The sequence below is a fragment of the Poromitra crassiceps genome (genome assembly GCF_964638095.1).
Source record: "Poromitra crassiceps genome assembly, chromosome: 28".
In the NCBI taxonomy this organism is placed as follows: domain Eukaryota; kingdom Metazoa; phylum Chordata; class Actinopteri; order Beryciformes; family Melamphaidae; genus Poromitra; species Poromitra crassiceps.
The window spans coordinates 10,418,585-10,443,722 of record NC_139651.1 but is presented as its reverse complement, the minus strand read 5'-3'; the positions used below and the strand labels follow the sequence as shown (position 1 = coordinate 10,443,722).

At 44.6% G+C, this 25,138-nt stretch overlaps 3 protein-coding genes and 1 pseudogene across 4 annotated transcripts; 2 read left to right on the top strand and 2 right to left on the bottom strand.

Moving 5' to 3' along the window:
* Nucleotides 1-91: 91 nt before the first annotated feature.
* On the bottom strand, nt 92-8,490 carry ist1 (IST1 factor associated with ESCRT-III). Its single transcript, XM_083662413.1, has 10 exons — nt 8,357-8,490; nt 7,697-7,797; nt 7,338-7,518; nt 6,229-6,316; nt 6,000-6,083; nt 5,777-5,887; nt 5,384-5,599; nt 4,779-4,889; nt 3,058-3,097; nt 92-2,807 (listed from the first exon to the last, which is right to left on the bottom strand). The coding sequence occupies exons 2-10, from the start codon at nt 7,782-7,784 to the stop codon at nt 2,638-2,640; spliced, it is 1,089 nt and encodes a 362-aa protein (XP_083518539.1). The 5' UTR covers nt 7,785-7,797; nt 8,357-8,490; the 3' UTR covers nt 92-2,637.
* A 461-nt stretch (nt 8,491-8,951) lies between these two features.
* Nucleotides 8,952-11,271, top strand: LOC310799872 (kelch-like protein 24; the record flags this gene model as incomplete). Its single annotated transcript, XM_083662472.1, has 2 exons — nt 8,952-9,050; nt 9,661-11,271. The coding sequence occupies 2 exons, from the start codon at nt 8,952-8,954 to the stop codon at nt 11,269-11,271; spliced, it is 1,710 nt and encodes a 569-aa protein (XP_083518598.1).
* Nucleotides 11,272-13,190: 1,919 nt separating this feature from the next.
* On the bottom strand, nt 13,191-18,885 carry LOC310799871 (annotated as a pseudogene). The gene is made up of 7 exons: nt 18,810-18,885; nt 18,409-18,478; nt 17,780-17,928; nt 15,783-16,066; nt 14,312-14,419; nt 14,016-14,222; nt 13,191-13,334 (listed from the first exon to the last, which is right to left on the bottom strand). The product of its transcript is annotated as an uncharacterized misc_RNA (transcript).
* Nucleotides 18,886-19,867: 982 nt separating this feature from the next.
* On the top strand, nt 19,868-24,602 carry LOC310799870 (kelch-like protein 24; the record flags this gene model as incomplete). The annotated part of the gene is made up of 3 exons (XM_083662471.1): nt 19,868-19,966; nt 20,567-22,180; nt 24,495-24,602. The coding sequence occupies 3 exons, from the start codon at nt 19,868-19,870 to the stop codon at nt 24,600-24,602; spliced, it is 1,821 nt and encodes a 606-aa protein (XP_083518597.1).
* Nucleotides 24,603-25,138: the final 536 nt, after the last annotated feature.

Here is a 25,138-nt window from a genome sequence, read left to right as displayed (position 1 = left end):
TTAGAAGTGGGGGTCACTGGAGGGATTTGGGGTGCTCTGAATTAATTAAATTAAATTGAATAAAATACAGCAGAGACCATTCCAGTATTCCAATGCCAAACAGTCATTTATTAAATCAGAATTGTAGTAAACAAAGAAAGAAAATCTAATGTATGTTTTTTTGCAATAAGTGTCTGTTCAAGTTTAGCATGAAAGATTCCTCAAACAGTGAAAGAGAATAGCATAGAAATAAAACAGTGAGCAGATCACAGTTCAGTAGTGTTACTCTCTACTAGGCCTTTCCTAGAAACCTCAAATTAATTCTTCTTCCCGCTCTCTCACTGACTTATTGATGCACTGTCGGTGTCGATCGACCGGTGAGAAACCTTTTAGATGCACCACTTGCTTTGCAGAGATTGCACATGCTGTCATGTCATTAATGATAATAAGGCCACCAACCATTCGTCATGCAAACAGGGTTGGGTGAGGCAGCAGCAATGTCTTTTCCTACACAACAAAACCCTTAACATTCCCCCATTTCTCCACAGATGATCCAGTCCAGTTTCCCTCCGATGCAGAATTTTTAATTGAACAGGTCATTAAAAAAATGTGTGGGGGGGGGGGGGGGGGGGCAATTTAACAAATGGAACTGAATCAAGTGAGGTTATATGCAGGTCACATGTAGAAGTGATCCGGTGTCATGCCGAGTTTTGCACCCCCACCGAGAATTGCATCCCCACCTTCCGGGAGCATATTGTAATGATTTATACGGGAACTCAACTGTTTAAAAATGATATAATTGTCCTTCGACGTGATCCCCAAGCCAGGGGGTCTGTCCTGGCTCATGGAGACCGACTTTGGTACTTAAAATCCGGGTACAGATGACCTCGAGACCTGGGGATCTCTCCTGGCTTTATGGAGGGGGGTGCAAATCTCGGCGGTTTGTACCTGCCGAGATTTGCATCCCTGCTTTTAAGTTAAAACAGCCCCAAAATATGGTGGGGGTGCATTTCTCGGCGGGGGTGCAAAACTCGGCATGACACCGGTATGCAGGTCACATGTAGACGTGATCCGGCTGCAGATTGGCAAGGCCTCTGATTAGAAACGAAGGGCGGAAGCAGTGACGTGCAGCGCACACTATAAATAACACATGCATATGTGATCACGCATGACGCACTATACGGATAAAATAGTATTACATTTGGGGGCGATATTTACATCAAATCATTCAAAATAGGTTATTGTGTGTGAGCCCCAGTAAGACTCTTGTGTCTGCAGCTATGTCTTGCATTCAAATTGAATTATTTCAATCAAACGTACAGAAAGTGCAAGTATTTGGTAAAACGGACATTCAAAAGGGCACAGAACTTTATTTGGAGATATGTATATAAAACAGATTATTCAATAATTGAACACCTTCCTACTACCAAAATCATCTTTCTGTACAATCAAAACTATCATTCCTGTAAATGGGTTTATCTATATCATTGTCTATTTATCATCTTTATACTGTATATATTCCACAGTTCCACAGACCATTTTCTCAGTTGCTATTTGTGCCCCTCCACCCCTGTAACAGATGAACAGATGTCATACAACAGGTTCGACATGCGTCACCTTGAGCTTTTCCAGGAGGGCTCCATATACCTTAAATATATTAGGCCATAAAGAAGGTTAATATTTTCTACATGTGCCACTTGGGGTTTGTGACAGTGCTATTAGTCTGGTGCTCCTTGGAGTTTGAGAGCTTCAGTGAGTAAGGAGTGTTTCAAAATGTCCATTCTACATTCTACAGTTACAAAGCTGCATGCCTGTGTAAGAGACTGCACCTAAACTATCTGGACTTGCTGTGGTCTGCACCTAAACTATCTGTACTTATCTTAGTCTTGCTGTGGTCTGCACCTAAACTATCTGGACTTCTCTTAGTCTTGCTGTGGTCCACACCTAAACTATCTGGACTGCTCTAGTCCTGCTGTAGCAAATGGGTATTCGAGCCTCGCCTCGGAAACAATCGAAAGCAAGTGTGAACGCCAACTTCCCAACAAAACCGGTAAAGGCGGTCAGACTGGTTTGGGCCACTATTCAGTGACCTAGCACTAAAGACCAGAGCAATACAACATGTGCCAAAGTAGAATCACGCCATATATATATATATATATCTTCATCTTATCCCAAACCCTGGAAAAAGTAAATAAAATCTGTTATACATTTGCTTAAATGCAAGACCCATACAGTATATCACCCAGCCAAATGGGAACAGTTGAAAGCAGAGTGGACTTAGTCACAGAGACCTCGATCCAAAGCATTTGTAGAAAGGACTACATGACAATATGATATGTACATGACTATAATATGACGAGCAGTATAAAATGTAGTGGCAACTGGTACTTTGTGTCAACAGAACCGTGATTACATCGTTGAGTAAAGCACCCTAACTTGTGAGCTAGACACATTTTGTCTGAATGAGGCAAAGTTACGTTTAGCATCTACTTAAGATTAAGTCACTGTGGAAGGAACCATCCATATCTGATTCTGAGCCTTTTAGCATTTCCCATTTCCTGGTGTGGGTAGCAGAGGTGATACACAGGGTCCTCTGTGTGTGTGTGTGTGTGTGTGTGTGTGTGTGTGTGTGTGTGTGTAGACCGGGCCCATTGCCATTTAGGTCTTCTTCTTCAGCTCCTCAAACCGCCGCGACAAGTCGTCGAAGTCGATGTCATCTGAGGTGGTGGTGGTGTGTCTGCCGAACGAGGATGAGGGGAGCGTGTCAGGAACAGAGGGGAGCTCCGGGAGAGCGTTGTTGTCGTAGAACTGAGATGAAGGCCCAGAGGCTGGAGAGTAAAACACCACATTCAACATGATATACTCAACTATACATTTATAGTTATAATATATATTTTTTTTAATATTTAATAGAATAATAGTGTGTGTGGTCTGACAAAAATACATGCAGCGCACAATGGCACATTAGGCAGTACAACCACTCAATAGACGGATTAAATAACACAAACACTGGACTCTTCCCAATTTACATGGAAAAGTCCAAGTATAAGGATATTATTGGTGACTAGCAGAACTCACCTATTGCCTGCGAAGGAACAGAGGGTTTTAGGTCATCAATCTGAAAAATAGATAAATGTATGAAATAGATAATAATAGTGTGTTTGGGGGTCATCTCACCCTCACATAAATAAGAAATACTATTAATGATATTAGTATTGAGAAAGACAGAATCATTCAGTTCTGGTAATGATTGCGAAAGCTACTGCATTTCTGAGAAAACCATCCGCCACCTTTCAAGGTTAGTTTGCACCTCAGGTTTGCCTGCCACAAAAATAGATGAAGCTAAACTATAAGTTCTGACTTGCTATAGCTTCTGCGGGACATGATTCCTCCTCTGATACATAAATGCATGCACTCTTGACGTGCTCAATAGAAACCCACTCCGAGCATTTGGTTAGCGGTGATAAGCAGTTCATACAAACCACGCCCGTGCATTTGAAGCAGAATCTTAAGCACACCAACTCCCTGCAGGGTTGCCACTCTTGTAATGAGAGATTTCAAGCACTTTTCGAGAACAAATTATTTCAAAACAAGCCAATAATCCACAGAGATCCAATCATGGAAGTTGGAAACCGTCATTAGTGTTTTTTGCTTGCACCTGTGTTTACCCTGCCTTTTCGACACAAAATGGCCCCCGTGAGAAGGGTCTATTTGTTTCCAGTCCTGCTTACACATCGTAATGAGTCATTAACTCTTAAGGGACAGCTCACCCTAAAATCCAAAATACATATTTTTCCTCTCACCTGTAGTGCTATTTATCCATCTATATCGTTTTGGGAGAGTTGCCTGAGTTTTGGAGATATCGGTCTCAGAGTTTCTGCCTTCTCTCCAATACAATGGAACTGAATGGCACTCGGCTTGTAGTGCTCGCAGCACCGAAAAAATGAATTTGAAAAACTCAACAGCATTGTCTCTGCCCAGAAATCATGACCCGGTTACTCAAGATAATGCACAGACTTTGTTGTGAGCAGTTTCATGTCGGAACTATTTTCTTTTGCAGTCTCATGTAGGAACTAGCTAGCAGCTAGCGGGTGTAGTTTGATCAAAAGAAAATAGTTCCTCCATGAAACTGCTCATAACAAGGTGTGTGGATTATCTTGAGTAACGGGGTCATGATTTCTGGAAAGAGACATTGCTGTTGAGTTTTTCAAATGTATTTCTTTGGCACTTTGTGCACCACAAGCCGAGTGCCATCCAGTTTCATTGTATTGGAGAGAAGGCAGAAACTCTGCGGCCGATATCTCCAAAACTCAGGCAACTAACACAAAACTATATAGATGGATAAATAGCACTACAGGTGAGAGGGAATATATGTATTTTGGATTTTAGGGTGAGCTGTTCCTTTAAGATTAACGTAAAACAAATCTTGACCAGCAATGACAGCATGCAGCACGGAGAGTGATACAGTACTGTTAGACGGGAAGAAAGCGTGTCAAGCTTTGCCCAGCAATTTGGAGATGACAAGACGGTCAAACTCAGAGATTCCGGTAGACGAAATTCAAGCACTTTTAAGGACCTCTTTATAAATCCAAGCACTTTTAGTACTTTTTTTTTTTAATTCAAGCAATTTCCAGGCCCGTGGCAACCCTATCCCCGACTCCATCAAATAGAGTTGAGCTTCAGAGGAAAGGCGAGACTGCAAGCAAGCTAAAATGAACTGCTCTTCCCTGAGTGCTGCCCTGCCTTCTCCGTCTGTCCAGCTGTCTGTGGGGCAGGAACAGAAGGTTTCAGTCACTTACAGACTCGTATGTTGGGGGGCAACTGGGCAGCTGAGGGGGCAGCCCTCCTCCCATGCCAGGCGGGAAGTTGTTCATGCTGTTGTAGGTCCCAACAGGGGCACCGAATGGGTCCTGGAGAAAGAGGAGAAAAAAAAGTCAGGTACAAGTCTGAGCAAAGCAGTTGACTATAGAGAGGCAAAGTGACCGCCTACTTCCTGCTTCAGCGCTGTACCAGAGACTTTCATCCGCCATTTATTTTGCCATAGACATTTCGTAAAATGCTTGTAAAAATAATTTTACTAGTTCAAACCAAATGGTTCAGATATATTTAGAAACAGGAGAGACCACATAACATTTATAATATTTTTTCGTGGAGTTTTTTAGGTTTTGGTCGGAGTGAAACGTTCTATGGTCTCTCCCGATTCTAAATATAGCTGAACCGTTTGGTTTTGACGAAGTAAAACTATTTTTATAAGCATTTTACGAAATGTGTATGGGAAAATCAATGGCGGATGAAAATCTCTGGTACAGTGCTGAAGCAGGAAGTAGGCGGTCACTTTGCCTCTCTAGTTCTAACTATAAACTATGAACAGGAATAAGTAGAACGTCTGTAAAACATGTCTTACTCCTCCTTTTGGAGCTGGATAGTTGAATGCTGATGGCATATGCATGGGCATGGGCATATGCATGGGCATAGGCATGGCACCAGCAGGAACAGTGAAACCTCCTCCACCTCCTCCTCCTCCTCCTCCTCCTCCTCCTCCACCTCCTCCTCCTCCACCCCTCTTATTGTCAATGTCCACATCAATCAGGTCGGCCTCCTCACCAGGACACGCCTCTGGCTGTCAGGGGGCGGGGAGAACACATGTACAGTCAGTGGAGGCACTTAAGTTATGACTGCTGACATTTATGAGACGAATGGAAGGTAGGAAAGCAATGGAATATACATTATTTATGGATTCCTCATTTTCTATCGAGCGAGAGATGTGAACCACTGGTATCTGATCTGGAATACTCACCCGGACCATGGCGTCAGGCTCATATGGCACGTTATAGTTCTTGGCTATCTCGATCAGGTAGCGCTCCACCAAGATCTTGGGAGGGGCCTCCACGCTCAGTTTGTGCATCAGCTTAACAATACAGATCAGACACGCGGTTAGGCGCAGATAGGAAGCCTCTATAAGTCTAGACTAGATATGTGAACACACTCGGAGAGAGAGGCAGTGGGGGGAAAATGCCTACCCTGTCATTGACGGTGCCAATCTGGTTTGTCCTGCACAGCTTGCCATACTCCTTACTGTATTTTGCGCACAGCTGGTCACACACCTGAAAGAAAAAGTGAGCGGAGATGACGTTGTCAAGACGCTGCCACCTCCTGATGCCTCTGACATAGTGAACTAAGACAGGTTTCAAAAGCCGGACGGTATTTGTTCAGGATTGTCTGCCACAATACACCGAGTAAACTACTTACTATTTTGAGTTCTGACACTTCGGCCTGGAGACGAGGAGCTGCCCAGATGAGGGTGGACACGGCCTCCTGTAAGCCTGGATCCAGCTCCCTGATTGGAGACAGAGAAAGGAGTGAAGGAGGAGAAAGAAAACGGTTCATGAAGAGGAGGGCAGTGACACCCAGACGCAAAGTGAATGACAAAGATGAAAAGGTGTAAGTGAATGTGTATACTACCCAGTGTTCCTCAGTTTTATCATATAGATCAGTGGTACTCAACCTTTTCCCTATTCACCACGCCCACTTTTTCTCTCTTCCGCGTTACCCGCATTTGTATTTGTTCTTCCGGTTCAGCGCTGGTTGGCGGCCAATTTCAAAACAAAACGTCACTATGAATGATGTTTGGCAACATTCAGAAGCTACACTGCGGCCAACTTCAGTTACATGTTCATAGCGTTACTGCTGCGAGGAGCCGATGGCTGTACCCGGTCGGCATTTAACGTTAGTTACAAAAGCACGTCGACAGGGTTTTCTCACTGCCAGTAGCTTACAGTAGGGTTTGACAGATACTAGCGTCAGCTAGTCCGACCGGTCAGCACAGCCAGCGCTCCCAATCCTCGCTGCTCGTTAAATACTTCCAAATAGGCGTTATTCTGATGAACTGGTCACATATTTGGAATGTTCTCATCTGAAAAAATATTAGAACTTTATAACAGTGGGTTTTTTTTTTGCTTGAAAACAGCTTTTTGGCAAGTCTAAAAATGACTACGGTAGGCGTCATCTACTTCTGTGTCTAAAACGGAAAGACGATTACAAAATGACGTCATGCAGAAGCGTCCTTGTATGGGCAAAGAATAAGGTGAACAGTCCTCAAGAGCCACATTGACCCAAAAAAATCTTTGCAAGAGCCGCAATCCAAAAACTCCCTTTCCTCCCATTATTTATTCTTAGATGTTTATTTATTTCAAGTAGGACTTAAAAGAGCCACAACTACCCATAAAGGAGCCGCATGTGGCTATAGAGCCCCGGGTTGAGTATCACTAATATAGATGTATACATGTGTGCTGTACATCAGTACTTTTAATAAGTTGTGATCAGCGCATCTTGGACTGGGCCATGGCCAAATCACTCACTTCATAGACTGAATGAGGCCAAAGCGTGCGAGCAGTAGGTCGCAGTAAAGCTCCAGGATCTCCATGGCCTCCACCAGGTAGTCCTCTCTGATGATGTGCTCCACACGGATCCGCGCCCGTTCATCCTTCCCCGATGACAGGTAATCAGCTATCTCCTTCCTTGCTTTCTGGGCAAGCTCGGCTACATATGAATAAAGTGGGGTGGGAGTGGGGGGGGGAGTCAACTGTCATTGCAGGGAAGAACAGACAAAAAGGAAACCCACTGGTCTTCACGTTGCAAGTAAGCAGGGCAATTTGATTAGAGTCTAGAAATCAATTATGAGAGAGTACACCAGTTTTTCCATTAGTGCAGGACTCACTTTTCTTTTTCTCCATGAGCTTGAGTCGGTTGATGACCAGCCTGAGGTTGACTCTGAGCCTCTCTGCTTTGAAGCCTCCTCCCAACATGATGACTGCTCCCCTGTGGACAGGAGAGAGATGAGCATAGACAGTCCAGAAGAAACCATACGAATGACAGTGTTGTCAAATTAATTAACGTTACATATGTGGCTGGGCAACCTCTCTCTCCCTGTCGCACCTCTGCTCAAGTGAGTCATGTTAATCATGTGAGCATGACCACACCAATGACTCCGACTAAACAAAGTCAAACATTCTCTCTCACACACAGACACACAGAAGTTAGCTTGCTGTCATACAGAAACAGTTGGTAACTGTTAGCCGTCAACGAACCCTTTCTTGAATATACCAATAACGTTGCTATCCCCAAATCTATATATATTCTCTTTCAGTTTATTGATTGATCATGGCTTTCTACCGATACGTAGCGAAAACATTCAGAGCCTGCGGTGGTGCTACCCCAATGAACGCTAGCTAACGTTAGCCTTTGTTAGCAATCCTCTTCAGGCGATGTTAGCGAACGTTAATGTACCTAAACAAATTGACAAAAGTGCGATTTGACGAGAGTTAAGTTCAAAACGGTTAGCATTTAATGAACATTCGACAAGTGACAGTAACGTTACCTGTAATTACCAGTCCAAGACTCCGAGTAAACACCAACTTATTTGGGTTGCTGCCTGCGTTTCTCTCGGTTCACTTCCGTGATGATCATTCGTGACGTCGTGGGGAATTTTTTGGTGGGCGGTTACCTTTCCACTCCACATATCCGGCTCTGCACATATCTTTGTAGACGCGCACACCCATGTGGAATATAGCCAATAGGAACGACTCACGAGACTGAGGCGGGTTGTTATGGGCATATGGGAGCATTATGGGAGGAGGATACATGATGAACACTGTAAATAGATTGCACTATGGTGAATTTCCCCATGGGATAAATAAAGGACAACTTATTAACTTAACCTAACTATGAAGAAGACATCAAAGTCCAGTAGGTGGCGGTAATGCACCATTTAAGGATGCCAACCGCCAATTAAATCTATAAAAGAAGAAGAAGAGGCGGGTTGTTGTTGTCATATATGTCTATGGTTGTTGTTGAGCACTTTTATTATAGCCTAGCTACAGACACGGAGTTGCTACGCTAATAGAGTTGATGATATAGTTCACAGTTTGTCTCAAGTGCATCTTCTTTGAAAATAGGAGAGAGATATGGCTGAAATGATTCCAGTCGACACCGCTGCTCATCCAGCTTCTCGGCATCCAGGCAGCGAGGACTACCTGTGTGTGAATGCGAGCCACGCCAACGCCGTGCTACAGGTAGGCAGGACCAACTAATGTAATCACAATGGGAGATTTCTGCATTCTGGCCTCATGTAAATCTAGTATTAAACATACTATTGGGTCATGTTGGAATAAAAACACTGCTTGTATCGACAAATATGCACCATTACTACTACAAAATGAAAAAATGATTTTGAAAAAGACTGAAATAATAAGTGAAATCAAGCTCTGTTTAGAGGAGCAAATTCAGCGTTTCAGCCCGCCTGAAAAAAAACGGCACAACAAAAAATCGTCACTCCTCCTCGCCTTTAAGAGTGGATTCCCAACTGGATTTTTTGATTTGTCCTTTGGTCTGTCACTTAAATTATAGCCAACCCCTGTGTACACGTCATGGTGAATGTTTCCTTTTGATTGGTTTGAGTTATGCTGATGAAAATAGCGTAATTTCCCTTCATTCGCTTGGCTACTCGATTCAACTTTGAAGAAACATTTAGGTAAACACATGAAATTGTCCGCCAACTTGTCCTCTAGAACGATGTGAAGTCAGCTGTAAGTTTTCGTGAGTTTGAAAAGTCTTGTCGAAATGTGCAGTGCGCCGTGTAAAAACCACCCCCTGTTTCTTTCTGCTTTGTCTTGGTGATTACAGGGCCTGAACAGCCTGCGGCTCAACAACGCACTCTGTGATGTCACCCTGTGCTGTGGGGGGCAGGAGTTCCCCTGCCACCGCGCTGTACTGGCCTCATCATGTAGCTCTTACTTCCAGGCAATGTTTTCGGCGGGCTTCAGAGAGTCCAGACAGGAACGGGTTCCCATCAGTGGAGTTGAACCTCAGATGATTGACTTGCTGGTGAGCTATGCGTACACATCACAGGTGGTCATCTCCAAAGCAAATGTGCAGGCCCTGCTAGCAGCAGCTAACCTGCTGGACTTTCTGGCGGTTCGAGAGGCCTGCTGTCGGTTCATGGAGCATCAGATGTCTGTAATGAACTGTGTGGGGGTCCACTTCTTTGCCAAGGCCCACTCCTGTAAGGAGCTGGAGAAACGCAGCATGGACTACATCCTCCAGCACTTCAGCACTGTTTACCAGCAGGAGGAGTTCCTGTCTCTCTCTGTGGACCAACTGACGGAGATCATTGGTGAAGATGTCAACGTGCCCAATGAGGAGATGGTGTTAGAGGCCGCCATGTTATGGTTGAACACATGCTCTACCCGCAAACAGAGCTTTGGAAAGGTCTTGGAGCATATCCGTCTGCCTCTCATCAGCCCCTCCTACCTCCATGACGTGATGCAGTCTCTGGAGGTGGAGAAGGAGTACCGGGACTACCTGCTGCTGAAGGACCGCAGTGGAGAGCTCTCGTGCCGCAGGGCGTGGTCCACTGTGATCCTGACAGTGAGCGGGCATCACCAGCGTAGCGTGGATAGCTTCGATCCTGTGACTAATCAATGGAAGCACCTGACCTGCCTGCCCCTCGATGTAACCAGTCACGGTCTGGTGGCGTCAGGCTCTACTCTGTATTTGGCTGGAGGACAATTGCCCGATGGTTCAGTCAGCAGGAAGATGTGGCGCTACGACCTCTGCTTGGACTCATGGTTGGAGCTGGCCCCCATGAATGAAGCTCGCTTCGAGTTCGACCTGGTGATGCTGAACGGCTACGTGTTTGCGGTGGGCGGGTTGCATGAAACGGAGTGCTACAACCCCATCACCAACTCCTGGCAATTTATAAATAATATCACGATAGTCTCCTGCTATGCTTCTGTGGTGTCCCTTGATGGACTGCTCTATCATGCTGGTGGTGATAATATGCTAAAGCTACCCGACACAGATCTAGTCCAGGTGTACAACCCTAAAACCGATGTATGGGCTATGGTGGCACCTATGCAGATCGCTCGCCATGGTGCAGCTGCCTGTACACGCAAAGGAAAGATCTATGTTATAGGTGGCCGCACTGGCGAGCGGGACACCTTCATAAATGAGGTGGAGTGTTACAACCCCAAGACCAATCAGTGGACCATGTGTGCCCCTATGAAAGAACATTACTTCGCTAATACTGCTGCTGTGGTGGATGGAATGATCTACGTACTGGGCAATATGTACTCGGCAGAGCCTTTCGTTGACACCATTGAGCGGTACTGTGACGAGACGGACACGTGGGAGACCATGGGGACACTATCCCCCGATCGCAACATGGTATTGGTAAAGTGTGTCTCTGTCCAACTGAAGGACACTCACATGAGCAGAGAAGGGTTATTTGCATGAGAGAGGAGGGGGGGGGGGAGATGCGCGGATGGCCAGTGTGAATTTTCTCCTGCCGTCGCGAAAACAAGAGACTGTCTAACTTGAACTGTGCATTAAGGATATATGTAGCCCCGTTACTCCTCTTTCCGGGTATGACGTCATCGTCTACCCTACAAGAGTCCCTGTCTCCGTACATAGACTTGCCTGAGACTCTGGCTGCCAAGCTGTCTAAATCAGCGATACGGACGTATTTACAAGTGTCACAGAGACATTTCAAAGCCACATACTTGAGAAGAAGGGTTCATAGCTTCTCCACGTCGGGGTTAGAAAGCTCGACGCTGCTCATAAATGCCTCTTTTCATCTGAAGTCTGTGCTGGTGATATGATTTTTTATATCACCAGCACATTTCTAACCCCGACGTCGAGAAGCTATGAACCCTTCTTCTTCTCAAGTATGTGGCTTTGAAATGTCTCTGTGACACTTGTAAATACGTCCGTATCGCTGATTTAGACAGCTTGGGGGTCAGAGTCGCAGGCAAATCTATGTACGGAGACAGGGACTCTTGTAGGGTAGACGATGACGTCATACCCGGAAAGAGGAGTAACGGGGCTAGGATATATGCTACATGTAAGCTGTGACACTTATGTTGTTGGGAATAATTGTGCCTGAACAGATCTTGCATATTCTACCAATGTTGTTTGTTTAGCATAACTTGCAACGCAGACAGTCTTTCTAGCTCAATTGACTTGACGGTTTAATACTTTGGAGATACTTTTACTTTTACCTCCAGGGGAGGCTGGTGCATTTTTGTCCAGGGGGGCAACACCAGAAATTAAGATGGGCCATGTGGTTGAAGCAGTATCATGATAATCATGAGGATTTTTCTCCATATCAATACTGTTGTTCATGCTAATGTAGGTTATTTAGGTCAGATGATGTATTTTAAACAAATAAAATAAACAAACCCTCCAACAACAAAGGATTTTCTGACAGCAATCATTTCCATAGTGTACCTATGACAGTTTACAGAGGTTACTTGTGCATGTGTGTGAAGTGTCATGTTGGAGAGTTGTGCTGTGTGGGATGAAACCCAACTTTCTAAAACACGGAGAGGAAATGTTTTGGGTGATGATGGCAAATGTCTGCTTGCGGGCAGCAACATTTTCCGGCTGGCGGGAGTTGGTCCAGCTGCTGGATATATTGTTCATCTGATGACACAGGACATTGATCAAGCCAGCTGAAGTTTGGGGTCCGACAGCTGTTGTGACACAGCTGATACAACATAGCAATTTGGTGTGCTCATTATCTATCTATATACAGTATATAAAACTGAGTATGTGGGTGATGTCTGTTTGTTGCAAGTTCTGTGTCCGGCCACAGCTATGCTGTTTTAGGTGCGATCGGGCTGAAACCTTCAGGGTGTGTAAAGGGCACCCGTGCGGGTGACCTGATGAGATGGATTTTTAAAATTAGGCTAATTGGCTAATGATGTGATGTCATTAGTGATCATGTCAAAAGTGATGTCATAATGGAACACACACACACACACACACACACACACACACACACACACACACACACACACACACACACACACACACACACACACACACACACACACACACACACACAAACACAAGACTGATCAGTGATGTCGGGGGCACACAGACACACACACTGATGATGTCATCAGTGATATAATGGGGCGCGCACACACACACACAAGGAGGCATTGTGACATCACTGATGCAATAACATTTAGTGAGCAACACACACGCCAATAGGGCAGGTGAGGCCACGCAGCAGCCGAGCTTGCGCGCGAGATGCCTAGTAATTCTTAATTCCATTTTGATTAACTCTAAACACTAAATGTATAACAATGGGGGGGGGGCAGAATGAAACCGATAGTATTAGTAGAAGTATATATCTGTGTGTGTGTTTATATTTTTATAGATTCTATATCTTCTATAGTGTCTTTGTGCTTTTTCTTCTTGGAAGACTGGTCCTTGGCACCTTTGATCTGACTTTTGACATGGTCCTGCAGCTGAGAGAAGAAGGCATGGGAGGAGCGCAGAGCCTCGTCCTGAAACAGAGGAGCGGAACGTTACTTCATATCATCTTCATTATGCCAACTAGAAATATCACATGCTCATTCCTAGCCCCGCCATGCACAGTTAAGAAATTCCCCTTCGCCTTATAGTAGTGAGATAAAAAGTTTCTATTGAGGGATTTGTTTCATTTTGGCTGTTGACAGCATAGTCAGTCACAGTTATTAATTATGACACCCCAATTTCCTCCTAAAAACATGTCCATGATTTTTCTTTTTCCATTTTATTTTATTATAACAATGAAAGAAGGGCTTTCCACACACTTAAATTTGCACTAAAAATCGTCATTTATTGTAACTTTTCGGTCAGCAAGACCTATAGAGGTCTTGCTGACCGGAAGCTTACAATAAATGTGATTTTTAGTGCAAATTCAAGTGTGCGGAAAGCCCTTCTTTCATTGTGGATTCTGCAGTTGTTTTTTCCAGCACCTTAACCAAGACGGTGCCGGGTTGAGCGGTGGTCCTCCCTCATTTTATTATAACAAAAAAACTTGAGGACATAGATTTATGAACACCGCCACAATTTCAAATAGTAAATCACTGGTGATGTGAATATTTTTGAATTGGCCCAACAAGCCATATCTGAGCCAGCTGTGGAAAAGTGCCACATAATAACATCATCCAGAAACATGATCAACACAGCAAAACGATACCGACCTTGATTATCGTAGCTTTGCCTCCTTTCGTGAGCTTCTTCAGGTTTTCTGCCACTTCAGCCTTGGATAGCTTTTTGTTCTGTCCAGCTCTACTGGCCTCTTGACGTTTCTCTCTCTTCTCTTTCTCCTTGATCTTGAGGCGCTTCACCATCTTCTTCTTGCGTCTCTCACGTTTCTTCTCAGAATCACCCAGCACATTGTTCTTCTCCTTTGGTTAGAGGAGGACAGTATCAGACACGACACTTCACATGCAGCCACATCAAATCAATGTTTGCATCATGATGAAAGAAGACAAACCTTGACTTCCTCTGGTGCCAGCAGGGTACCATCGCTAGCGCTGACTGGAGCGACCTCCTCCATGGTAACAGAAGGCAAGTTAGACACCACTTTCACCTCAGGGGCAGGCTGTGGACAGAGGCACAGCATACGTTTAGCCTTTCAGTAAGTGCAGCGGCTTGCCACCGTTTTTAGAAGATCATTTTCCATGATTTGTTCAGGACATTTGATCAAAATTCTCAGGGATAGAATCAATGTCAAGAGTTTCAGCATTTCCATGAAACGGCAGTGGAAAAAATGTTCCAGTGTTATAAAGTTATAAGTCTCAAAGCTTTGCAATACAATTTCTAGCCAGATATCAAATTAGGGAAATCATTTACGTGGTAGATCCAGCGTTACGCTCCAACAAGATGAGATTTTTTTTAAATAACTATTTCTGGTGACTTATTATTCAAAATGTTTTTTTTTTTAATATATTTTGCTCATATTCTAATGTGTGTTCTGTAACTGGAAACTAGATTTTGAATTTCAATTTATTCCAGGAATCATGGGACCCATCTACTTTTTCTCTCAGTGTGAAGGCCTATATTCTTTACAGAGAAAATCTGTTGCCCATTACTTTTGGTCAACATTCTCCGACACAACTTACTGGTCTAGGTGTGAAGTGGAAGTTGGAGAGAGCACAGGAGACAAAATCCCCCCCGTTTCACGCCATTGCTTAATCCAAATGGAGCCGAGACGCTATTGCCCCATTTTACTTGCATTTTCTGTTTTGCATACCAGTAGGCTAACAGTCTCACAATGTAACTTGGGACCCCTCTTTCACTCAACTTGGCGAACAGTTTACTGTGATTTACACAATCAAAAGCTTTAGAAGCATCAATAAAACACATAAAGACAGTAGAGTTGTGTCTTCTATACTTGCCTACAATTTCCTTTCAACCATATATACACAGGTCAGTGCCATGCTTGGCTTTGAAGCCAAACTGATTATCAGTGGAGTGAATGAACTGATTATTTATTCTATCCAGCAGAATTATCTCCAGGACTTTAGACAGTATGCTGGCTAAAGCTATAGGTCTGTAGTTGTCTTTAGACAGTATGCTGGCTAAAGCTATAGGTCTGTAGTTGTCTTTAGACAGTATGCTGGCTAAAGCTATAGGTCTGTAGTTGTCTTTAGACAGTATACTGGCTAAAGCTATAGGTCTGTAGTTGTCCAGGCTACTGACCTTACCAGCTTTGCCCTTGATCACTGGGACAAGTCAGACAGAAAGCATGGAGTCTGGCAACAAGCCATGGAACATGAAACCAGTAAAAGACAGGGCAAGGAGAGGAGCTGTTCTCAAACTAGCATACTTGAGATGCTCGGCAGTGATGCTGTCTAAACCGCTCACTTTATTATCAGAGATATCAGCAACAGATATGGGACACAATTCTAATCCCGCCCCCCCCTCCACCGTGGAGAGAGGATACAGTGTATCTGTCGCCTCACCTTGGCAGGGAACGGCAGCTTCTTTGCCACTTCCGTGCAGGATGTGCTGCACCTCCCCCAGCTCCACCTTTCCTCCCACCTCCACAATAAAGCGCCCGTACCGGATGGGCGTCACATAGTGGTCAATGGCTCCCTTGCCCCCACCCATGCGCTGGCCCAGGCCTTTACGGGTGATGGGCTTGTAATGGGCAGCGGGCGAATGTGGTCTTGGGGTCCATCTTGCGGTTGATCGTCAGACGGATCATCTCTATGTGACCCCAGTGCAGGTAGCCCCCTCCCAGGGCCTGAGGAGCAGACAGACAGGGGAAGCACTCTGAAATGTTATTCTCTCACAAACCACTTTGTACTTTCAAGGTTATCACATTCATTTAGCAGTATAAAACACAATATATATATATATATATATATATATATATATATAATATACTCACTGTATGAGGCAATAACACATTCAGTGCCAAGGACGTCTGTGGACGTCCTAAAAAAAAGTAACGAGGAGTGCCAAGGACGTCTGTGGACGTCCTAAAATCATAATTCATATTATTCCATAATTCTGCTGTTTAAGGTCGTACCTAGCCAGTGAGCATGAATCCCTTCAAGGGATCACACGGCGCCACCTTAAACATCGTCACAGGAGCTGCTCCACCCACCTCAGATCCTTTACTTTGTACAGGAGACAGCGGAGAAAGTGGAAACCGATGCATGCTTTCTGCCAGAGCCCGAGAGCCGTATATATTGCTCTGTCTACAGCGGACAGTGGGCTCGGCTGCATCCGCGCTCACAACTGAGCTCTTATGCTTCTATCTATCTCCACACGATTTCCTAGAAAGCCAGCATCCGAAGCCGAACGGCCAAGCCTTTTCGTTCAGTCGCGTTTGCCAGCGCGCATCATTTCCTTCTTGATGGGCGCTGGGATCTGTCCGGGGCAAAAACGAGAAAACAAACTCTGTGCGTGTGGGAGGAGCCCGCAGCTCAGAGGTGGAGAGGGGAGAGGGGGGAGGGGGGGGGGGGGGGGGGGGAGAGGGGTGTGTGGCACACAGGCTTCACAGAAACCACACCACACGCCACCACATCAGAAAACACCAGCCAGAGTCAGTGAATGTGCTCGAAATTAGAGTGCAAAAGGTATTCATAAAAGGGGCCATATCTTGGAAAGTAAAAAAAAACGACAGAAAACCCTTGAAAGTGCACTTTTTTGAGAGGCTGTAATTTCATAATGGAACTGTCTAGAAACAAAATTTCTTCTTTGGAAGAAGCAGGAGTGTTCAATGTTTCATTAAAGTCCAGCCCTGTTAATATAGCCATAATAGAAAAAATTCTATAGCTGTTTTCAACTGAATGGAAGTGAATCTGGCACAGGCTCCAGACAATTTTACTGAAGCGCTGTGGCACTGAATGTGTTAATACTTGTGTACTCCACAATAAAGATATATTTGATCAGGAGATTTGATATTTGTATAATATATTTTGACAACAACCGTCCGGGATGCACTTTCATAGATGGGCCACTAAAAGTCTATTCCTTCCACGGGGGCAGGAAGAGGTGTGTGTGTGAGCATGTACCGTAACGCTTTCAAAATAGTCAATATTGTAGTGTCTGTAAAATGGACGACCATTCCTGACAGAAGACTGGATGCCATGTTTTAGCTATATGAAATGGGATAGCATGAAATAGGATGCTTATAGTGCGAGTAGTCTCCCATTACAAATTTGCAGTAACTATGCTTTGGAATAATAAGCATAAAGCAGTGTAGTTCCATACATTTTTTATTCTAATATTTGCATTTTTAAAATATCCTTTAGACTTCAACTAGACTTTGGATAATGTTCCACAAGTCATTATTAGTCTGGTAATATATGATTCCTGACTGCTGCATCTTAAAAACACAGCATTAACTAGATTTTTAAAAAATCATCTTCATTCAATGCCCCCAGGCCAGAACAGTTGTCAAATATCAGCTCACTGGATAGCAGTGTTTACTGAAAAATGCACTCACCACATCGGCATACTGTCCAGTGGTGAAGGCGTTTGCTGCCTTTGCCGTGCCCTGGATATCCCGCAGTTTCTTCATCTCTTTCTTGGGCTTCTTAAAGTTGGGCACCTTGTTCATGAACTTTAGCTTGGGCCTGTCTGGCAGCACCACATCTTCAGAGGTTACAAAAGAAAAGAAAAAAGAGGTGAGGAGGACTATAGGTTGAATCAGCCACAGTACATAAACATCAGGTACCCTCCAACTAACATCAGACCTCTGGGGTGGGCACAGAGCGGTTTCACACTGTTGAAGATTCACTTGAACTTGGACTGGAAATTCATAATGCTTACGTAACACTCCTCTTATCCGTGTATATATATTGGACTGCACTTGCAATGTTGTGATTTGTCTTTTATATATCTTTTTTTAAATCTCTGAATATTGATATGACCACTATGCTGCATACTTACACTAAGATAAATTCCTCATGTAATCTTACATATTGTGGCAAGTGATTCTGATTCTGATGTGGTGGTCGGATCATCAAGGTGTTCTTGATTGATCTAAGTTTTACACAACTGAGATTTTCCAGTCAAAATCACACAACTACATCACATGTCGAAAAAGGTTCCTTGCTTAATGTGTATGATTACCACTGAAATCTGGAGGGATTTCATGTCTTCATTCCAGCAGCCAGGATCTTCAAGTGGTTCTGCAAAACACCTGTGCAACAAACAGCAGTACACGCATTACTTAATGTGCTTAGTATGACAGCACATGTCGACGGAAGATGGGGCGAGATGTCTGGGTTTGGGTTTCATTCATCAACTGAATTGAGAATGAATGGTAAATTCATAATCATTATTAAATTCCTGTAGTTGGAATTGGAATTGCACGTAGCTTTAATTTACCCCAACTGTTGTTAATGTACCAACACCAACATCAACCCAAATATTTCCCCATATATGATGATGGTGAGAATGAGGGTGTATATAGAACCTACTAGCTAAGCTTGTGTGTTGGCTAACGCTTAACCGCTAGTTCGTTTAGTTACCTGTCAGCTGAGCGTTGGTCCGACTCCTACAGATGCCGCTCACTCCGCCGACAGCGGATTTGATTAACGAGATCATGTTGTAACGTTATGAGCAGCAGTATAATAGTATAGTTGCTATTAGAGCATTTTAGACACAAACTAGCCTGTTACTAAAACCATGCTCTGCACAAGGTCGCTGCCATTGCTGTTGTATCGGTTAATCAACATCCGGTCGGTGTGCTGCTTTCTGCCCGCCGTGTAGATACAAGCAGTCAAAAGTTAGGTACAGTTTGAATTGGTGGATATTTTGCAAAAGAGCTCAGGGGATAACCGTTATCGACTCATATTTCAGTATCTTAGAACAACACATTTGATTGAGAGGATATGAGGATATTATTGTAGGTGTGTGTATATATAGGCTATAGATATGTAGGTATGTATCTATATGTATATATATTTGGGGGGTTTTGTCTTTAATTTTTTTTTTTTATAGGCCTACTAGAGTAGTGAGGTCTCCAGACCCAATTTCAAGCAGAAGGCCACACGTGCATAACCTGATCACCCCGCGAGGTCAGTCAAGTTCTAGTATGATGTGGTCAGTCAAAGTCCAAGTATGACGTCTGCAATGACGTCAGATATGACGTCAGTTCATTCTCATATATATAGCAAGGGTTCTACGTCACCTCTCTCTCTCTCTGGCCAATCATAGCAGCAGCTAGCTTCACGGCAGTCCATCTTCCCTGAAGCCGTCCTCCGAAGCGTCGCTTTGCACCATATCTGCAGACCGAATCAGCACCCACAAGTCCTCCGTGGATAATCCCCGTGGATCTCTCAACGCTCCGCCCCTAATGATTGAAATAGAGTCTGGTCCACACTCCATACCAGTTGGTGGCGGTAATGCACCGATTCGTTGTTTGCCAACCGCCAATTAACCTTGAAGAAGAAGACTCAAGAGACTGAGGCGGGTTGTTGTTGTTGAGCACTTATTATAGCCTAGCTACAGACACAGAGTTGATGATATAGTTCACAGTTTGTCTCACGTGCATCTTCTTTGAAAACACGAGAGAGATATGGCTGAAATGATTCCAGTCGACACCGCTGCTCCTCCAGCTTCTCGGCATCCAGGCAGCGAGGACTACCTGTGTGTGACTGCGAGCCACGCCGACGCCGTGCTACAGGTAGGCAGGACGAACTAATGTAATCACAATGGGAGATTTCTGCATTGTGGCCTCATGTAAATCTAGTATTAAACATACTATTGGGTCATGTTGGAATAAAAACACTGCTTGTATCGACAAATATGCACCATTACTACTACAAAATGAAAAAATAATTTTGAAAAAGACCGAAATAATAAGTTAAATCAAGCTCTATTTAGAGGAGTAAATTCAGCGTTTCAGCCCGCCTGAAAAACCCCCCACAAAAAATCGTCACTCGCATTTAAGAGTGGATTCCCAACTGGATTTTTTGATTTGTCCTTTGGTCTGTCACTTTACTTACATTATAGCCAACCCCTGTGTACACGGTGAATGTTTCCTTGTGATTGGTTTGAGTTATACTGACTTAAATCGCGTAATTTCCCTTCATTCGCTTCGCTACTCGATTAAACTTTGAGGAAACATTTAGGTAAACACATGAAATTGTCTGCCAAGTTGTCCTCTAGAACGATGTGAAGTCAGTTTTAAATTTTCGTGAGTTTGAAAAGTCTTGTCGAAATGTGCAGTGCGCCGTGTAAAAACCACCCCCTGTTTCTTTCTGCTTTGTCTTGGTGATTACAGGGCCTGAACAGCCTGCGGCTCAACAACGCTCTCTGTGATGTCACCCTGTGCTGTGGGGGGCAGGAGTTCCCCTGCCACCGCGCTGTACTGGCCACATGTAGCTCTTACTTCCAGGGAATGTTTTCCGCGGGCTTCAGAGAGTCCAGACAGGAACGTGTTCCCATCAGTGGAGTTGAACCTCAGATGATTGACTTGCTGGTGAGCTATGCGTACACATCACAGGTGGTCATCTCCAAAGCAAATGTGCAGGCCCTGCTAGCAGCGGCTAACCTGCTGGACTTTATGGCGGTTCGAGAGGCCTGCTGTCGGTTCATGGAGCATCAGATGTCTGTAATGAACTGTGTGGGGATCCACTTCTTTGCCAAAGCCCACTCCTTTAAGGAGCTGGAGAAACGCAGCATGGACTACATCCTCCAGCACTTCAGCACTGTTTACCAGCAGGAGGAGTTCCTGTCTCTCTCTGTGGACCAACTGACGGAGATCATTGGTGACGATGTCAACGTGCCCAATGAGGAGATGGTGTTGGAGGCCGCCATGTTATGGCTGAACAAGTGCTCTACCCGCAAACAGAGCTTTGGAAAGGTCTTGGAGCATATCCGTCTGCCTCTCATCAGCCCCTCCTACCTCCACGACGTGATGCAGTCTCTGGAGGTGGAGAAGGAGTACCGGGACTACCTGCTGCTGAAGGACCGCCGTGGAGAGCTCTCGTGCCGCAGTGCGTGGTCCACTGTGTTCCTGACAGTGATCGAGGGTCCCGAGGGTAGCGCCGTTGATTGCTTAGATCCTGTGACTAATCAATGGAAGCACCTGACCTGCCTGCCCCTCGATGTAACCACTCACGGTCTGGTGGCGTCAGGCTCTACACTGTATTTGGCTGGAGGACAATTGCCCGATCTTTCAGTCAGCAGGAAGATGTGGCGCTACGACCTCTGCTTGGACTCATGGTTGGAGCTGGCCCCCATGAATGTAGCTCGATCGGAGTTCGACCTGGTGATGCTGAACGGCTACGTGTTTGCGGTGGGCGGGTGGGGTGGAATGGAGTCTGTGGAGTGCTACAACCCCATCACCAACTCCTGGCAATTTATAAATGATATCAAGATAGCCGTCCGCCAGGCTTCTGTGGTGTCCCTTGATGGACTGCTCTATCGTGCTGGTGGTAGTATGGGACCCATTGAAACAGATCTAGTCCAGGTGTATGACCCTAAAACCGATGTATGGGCTGAGGTGGCACCTATGCAGATCGCTCGCCATGGTGCAGCTGCCTGTACACTCAAAGGAAAGATCTATGTTATAGGTGGCCGCACTGGCCGGTGGGACACCTTAATAAATGAGGTGGAGTGTTACAACCCCAAGACCAATCAGTGGACCATGTGTGCCCCTATGAAAGAACATTACATCGCTTATACTGCTGCTGTGGTGGATGGAATGATCTACGTACTGGCCCTGGGCAATGCCAATAATACCGTTCACACCATTGAGCGGTACTGTGACGAGACGGACACGTGGGAGACCGTGGGGACACTATCCCCCCATTGCAACAGCTTCTTTGAGGAAAAGTTTGTCTCTGTCCAACTGAAGGACACTCACATGAGCAACACTCCCAGTACATCGGCAGTAGGGCTGCACGGATGGCCAGTGAATTTTTTCCTGCTGTCACGAAAACAAGAGACTGTCTAACTTGAACTGTGCGTTAAGGATATACCGTATGTAGCCCCTTAACTCCTCTTTCCGGGTATGACGTCATCGTCTACCCTACAAGAGTCCCGTCTGCGACCTACATAGACTTGCCTGCGACTCTGGTGCCCAAGCTGTCTAAATCAGTGATACGCACGTATTTACAAGTGTCACAGAAACATTTCAAAGACACATACTTGAGAAGAAGGGTTCATAGCTTCTCGACGTCGGGCTTAGAAAGCTCGACGCTGTTCATAAATGCCTCTTTTCATCTGAAGTCTGTGCTGGTGATATGATTTTTTCACCATTATTTTATATCACCAGCACATTTCTAACCACCAACGTCGAGAAGCTATGAACCCTTCTTCTCAAGTATGTGGCTTTGAAATGTTTCTGTGACACTTGTAAATACGTCCGTATCACTGATTTAGACAGCTTGGCAGCCAGAGTCGCAGGCAAGTCTATGTACGGGTCGCAGACGGGACTCTTGTAGGGTAGACGATGACGTCATACCCGGAAAGAGGAGTAACGGGGCTAGGATATATGCCACATGTAAGCTGTGACACTTATGTTGTTGGGAATAATTGTGCCTGAACAGATCTTACATATTCTACCAATGTTGTTTGTTTAGCATAACTTGCAACGCAGACAGTCTTTCTAGCTCAATTGACTGACGGTTTAATACTTTGGAGATACTTTTACTTTTACCTCCAGGGGAGGCTGGTGCATTTTTGTCCAGGGGGGCAATACCAGAAATTAAGATGGGCCATGTGGTTGAAGCAGTATCATGATAATCATGAGGATTTTCTCCATATCAATACTGTTGTTCATGCTAATGTAGGTTATTTAGGTCGGATGATGTATTTTAAACGAATAAAATAAACAAACCCTCCAACAACAAAGGATTTTCTGACAGCAATCATTTCCATAGTGTACCTATGACAGTTCACAGAGGTTACTTGTGCATGTGTGAAGTGTCATGTGGGAGAGTTGTGCTGGGTGGGATGAAACCCAACTTTCTAAAACACGGAGAGGAAATGTTTTGGGTGATGATGGCAAATGTCTGTGCTTGCGGGCAGCAACATTTTCCGGCTGGCGGGAGTTGGTCCAGCTGCTGGATATATTGTTCATCTGATGACACAGGACATTGACCAAGCCAGCTGAAGTTTGGGGTCCGACAGCTGTTGTGACACAGCTGATACAACACAGCAATTTAGTGTGCTCATTATCTATCTATATATAAAATGTATTATGATGTCTGTTTGTTGCAAGTTCTGTGTCCGGCCACAGCTATGCTGTTTTAGGTGCGATCAGGCTGAAACCTTCAGGGTGTGTAAAGGGCACCTGATGGGATGGATTTTTTAAATTAGGCTAATTGGCTAATGATGTGATGTCATAAGTGGGAATGTCAAAAGTGATGTCATAAGGGCACACAGACACACACACTCAAGGAGGCATTGTGACAAGTCAGTGATGTCAGGGGCACACACTGATGTCATCAGTCACAATGGGGCACACACACAAGTTAAATGTGTGTGTGTGTGTGTGTGTGTGTGTGTGTGCGTGTGTGTGTGTGTGTATATGTATGTATGTGGTCTTACATATACTGTATAAGTCATAGTACAAAGAAGAATAAAAAGGAGAAGCCCCACCCCTTCCCAAGGATAGATAGTTCACTAGGTCATGTTAATAACAATACAGTGATGGTGATAATACAAAGTACACATACAAAATAAAATAAAAATATGAATAAATATAAATGAGTGATAAACCTAGTGACTGAGAACAGGTCTGAGAGCAGGTCACGTGGGGGATGGGTTTACCCAGGCTAGAGGACCGTGTGCATGTGCACTGTCATGCATGCACAGCTGATGCAAGTGTTGTTCTTGCTGGTTTCCTAGCTTGAGGGCTCAGAACGCTCAGAACGTGGCACCAGCTTCACTTTGATTGGACGTTGTGGCGATAGCAGCAGGTCCTGGACGTCCATCTCAAAGGGAATCTGGCAGGTAGCAACGGTATCAAAAAGAGTGGATAGCCATTAGAGATGTATTATTTATTTTTATAATATTTTATATAATATTACTCTATTCATTGTGATCAAGTTGTATTGTTTTTCAAAGTGCCGTGTGTGTCACCAGGTGATCTTTGGATTGACAAAAAGGCCATTATTAACTCCTGATACCTCTGACATGTCATCTAACTAGCAATGATGACTCTTGTATGGACATTTGTGGACTCACCTCCGTCTCCTCAGACAGAGAAGCTGAAGCTCTGCAGGATCTCCACCAAGGCCAGTTTCATCATCACCAGAGCAAATCGCATCCCAATACAGTTCCTGGGCCCTGCCCCGAAAGGCAGGTAGGTGTGTAGGGGTCAACAGTCCCCTTGTTCTCCTTGCTGAACCTGGGAGTACACACACACGCACACGCACGCACACACACACACACACCGACACCGATCCGAACCGTTTGTCACACAGAACCGTTTGCACGCGCAGTAAAAAGACACTCAACCAGTAGCAGACGAGAGGCAAAGTGAACGTCACTTCCTGCTTCAGCACTGTACCAGAGATTTTCTTCCGTAATTTATTTTCCCATAGACATTTCGTAAAATGCATATAAAAACAGTTGTACTTGTTCAAACCAAACTGTTCAGATATATATAGAAACAGGAGAGACCACATAACATTTTCGCTCGGACCAAGACGTTAAAAAAAATCTGGATTTAAAGAAGAAAAAAAATCAATGTAGTCTTTGTTATGTTTTGGTCCGAGTGAAATGTTCTATGGTCTCTCCCGAGCATCTTTGAACTTTTTAACTTCCTGCTTTATCACTGTATTTCCATGAGAAACGATATGACTGAAAATGTTAAATAGATGAAAAAGACTGGAAATAATTA

What these genes read in the sequence shown, in the direction of transcription:
- ist1 (XM_083662413.1), bottom strand. Translation starts at nt 7,784, where the DNA reads ATGTTGGGAGGAGGCTTCAAAGCAGAGAGGCTCAGAGTCAACCTCAGG. An exon ending in AAGTGTCAGAACTCAAAATA is followed by an intron (nt 6,084 to 6,228) that starts GTAAGTAGTTTA and finishes TTTTTCTTTCAG; the next exon opens with GTGTGTGACCAGCTGTGCGC. An exon ending in TGTTCCTTCGCAGGCAATAG is followed by an intron (nt 2,808 to 3,057) that starts GTGAGTTCTGCT and finishes TTTACTCTCCAG; the next exon opens with CCTCTGGGCCTTCATCTCAG.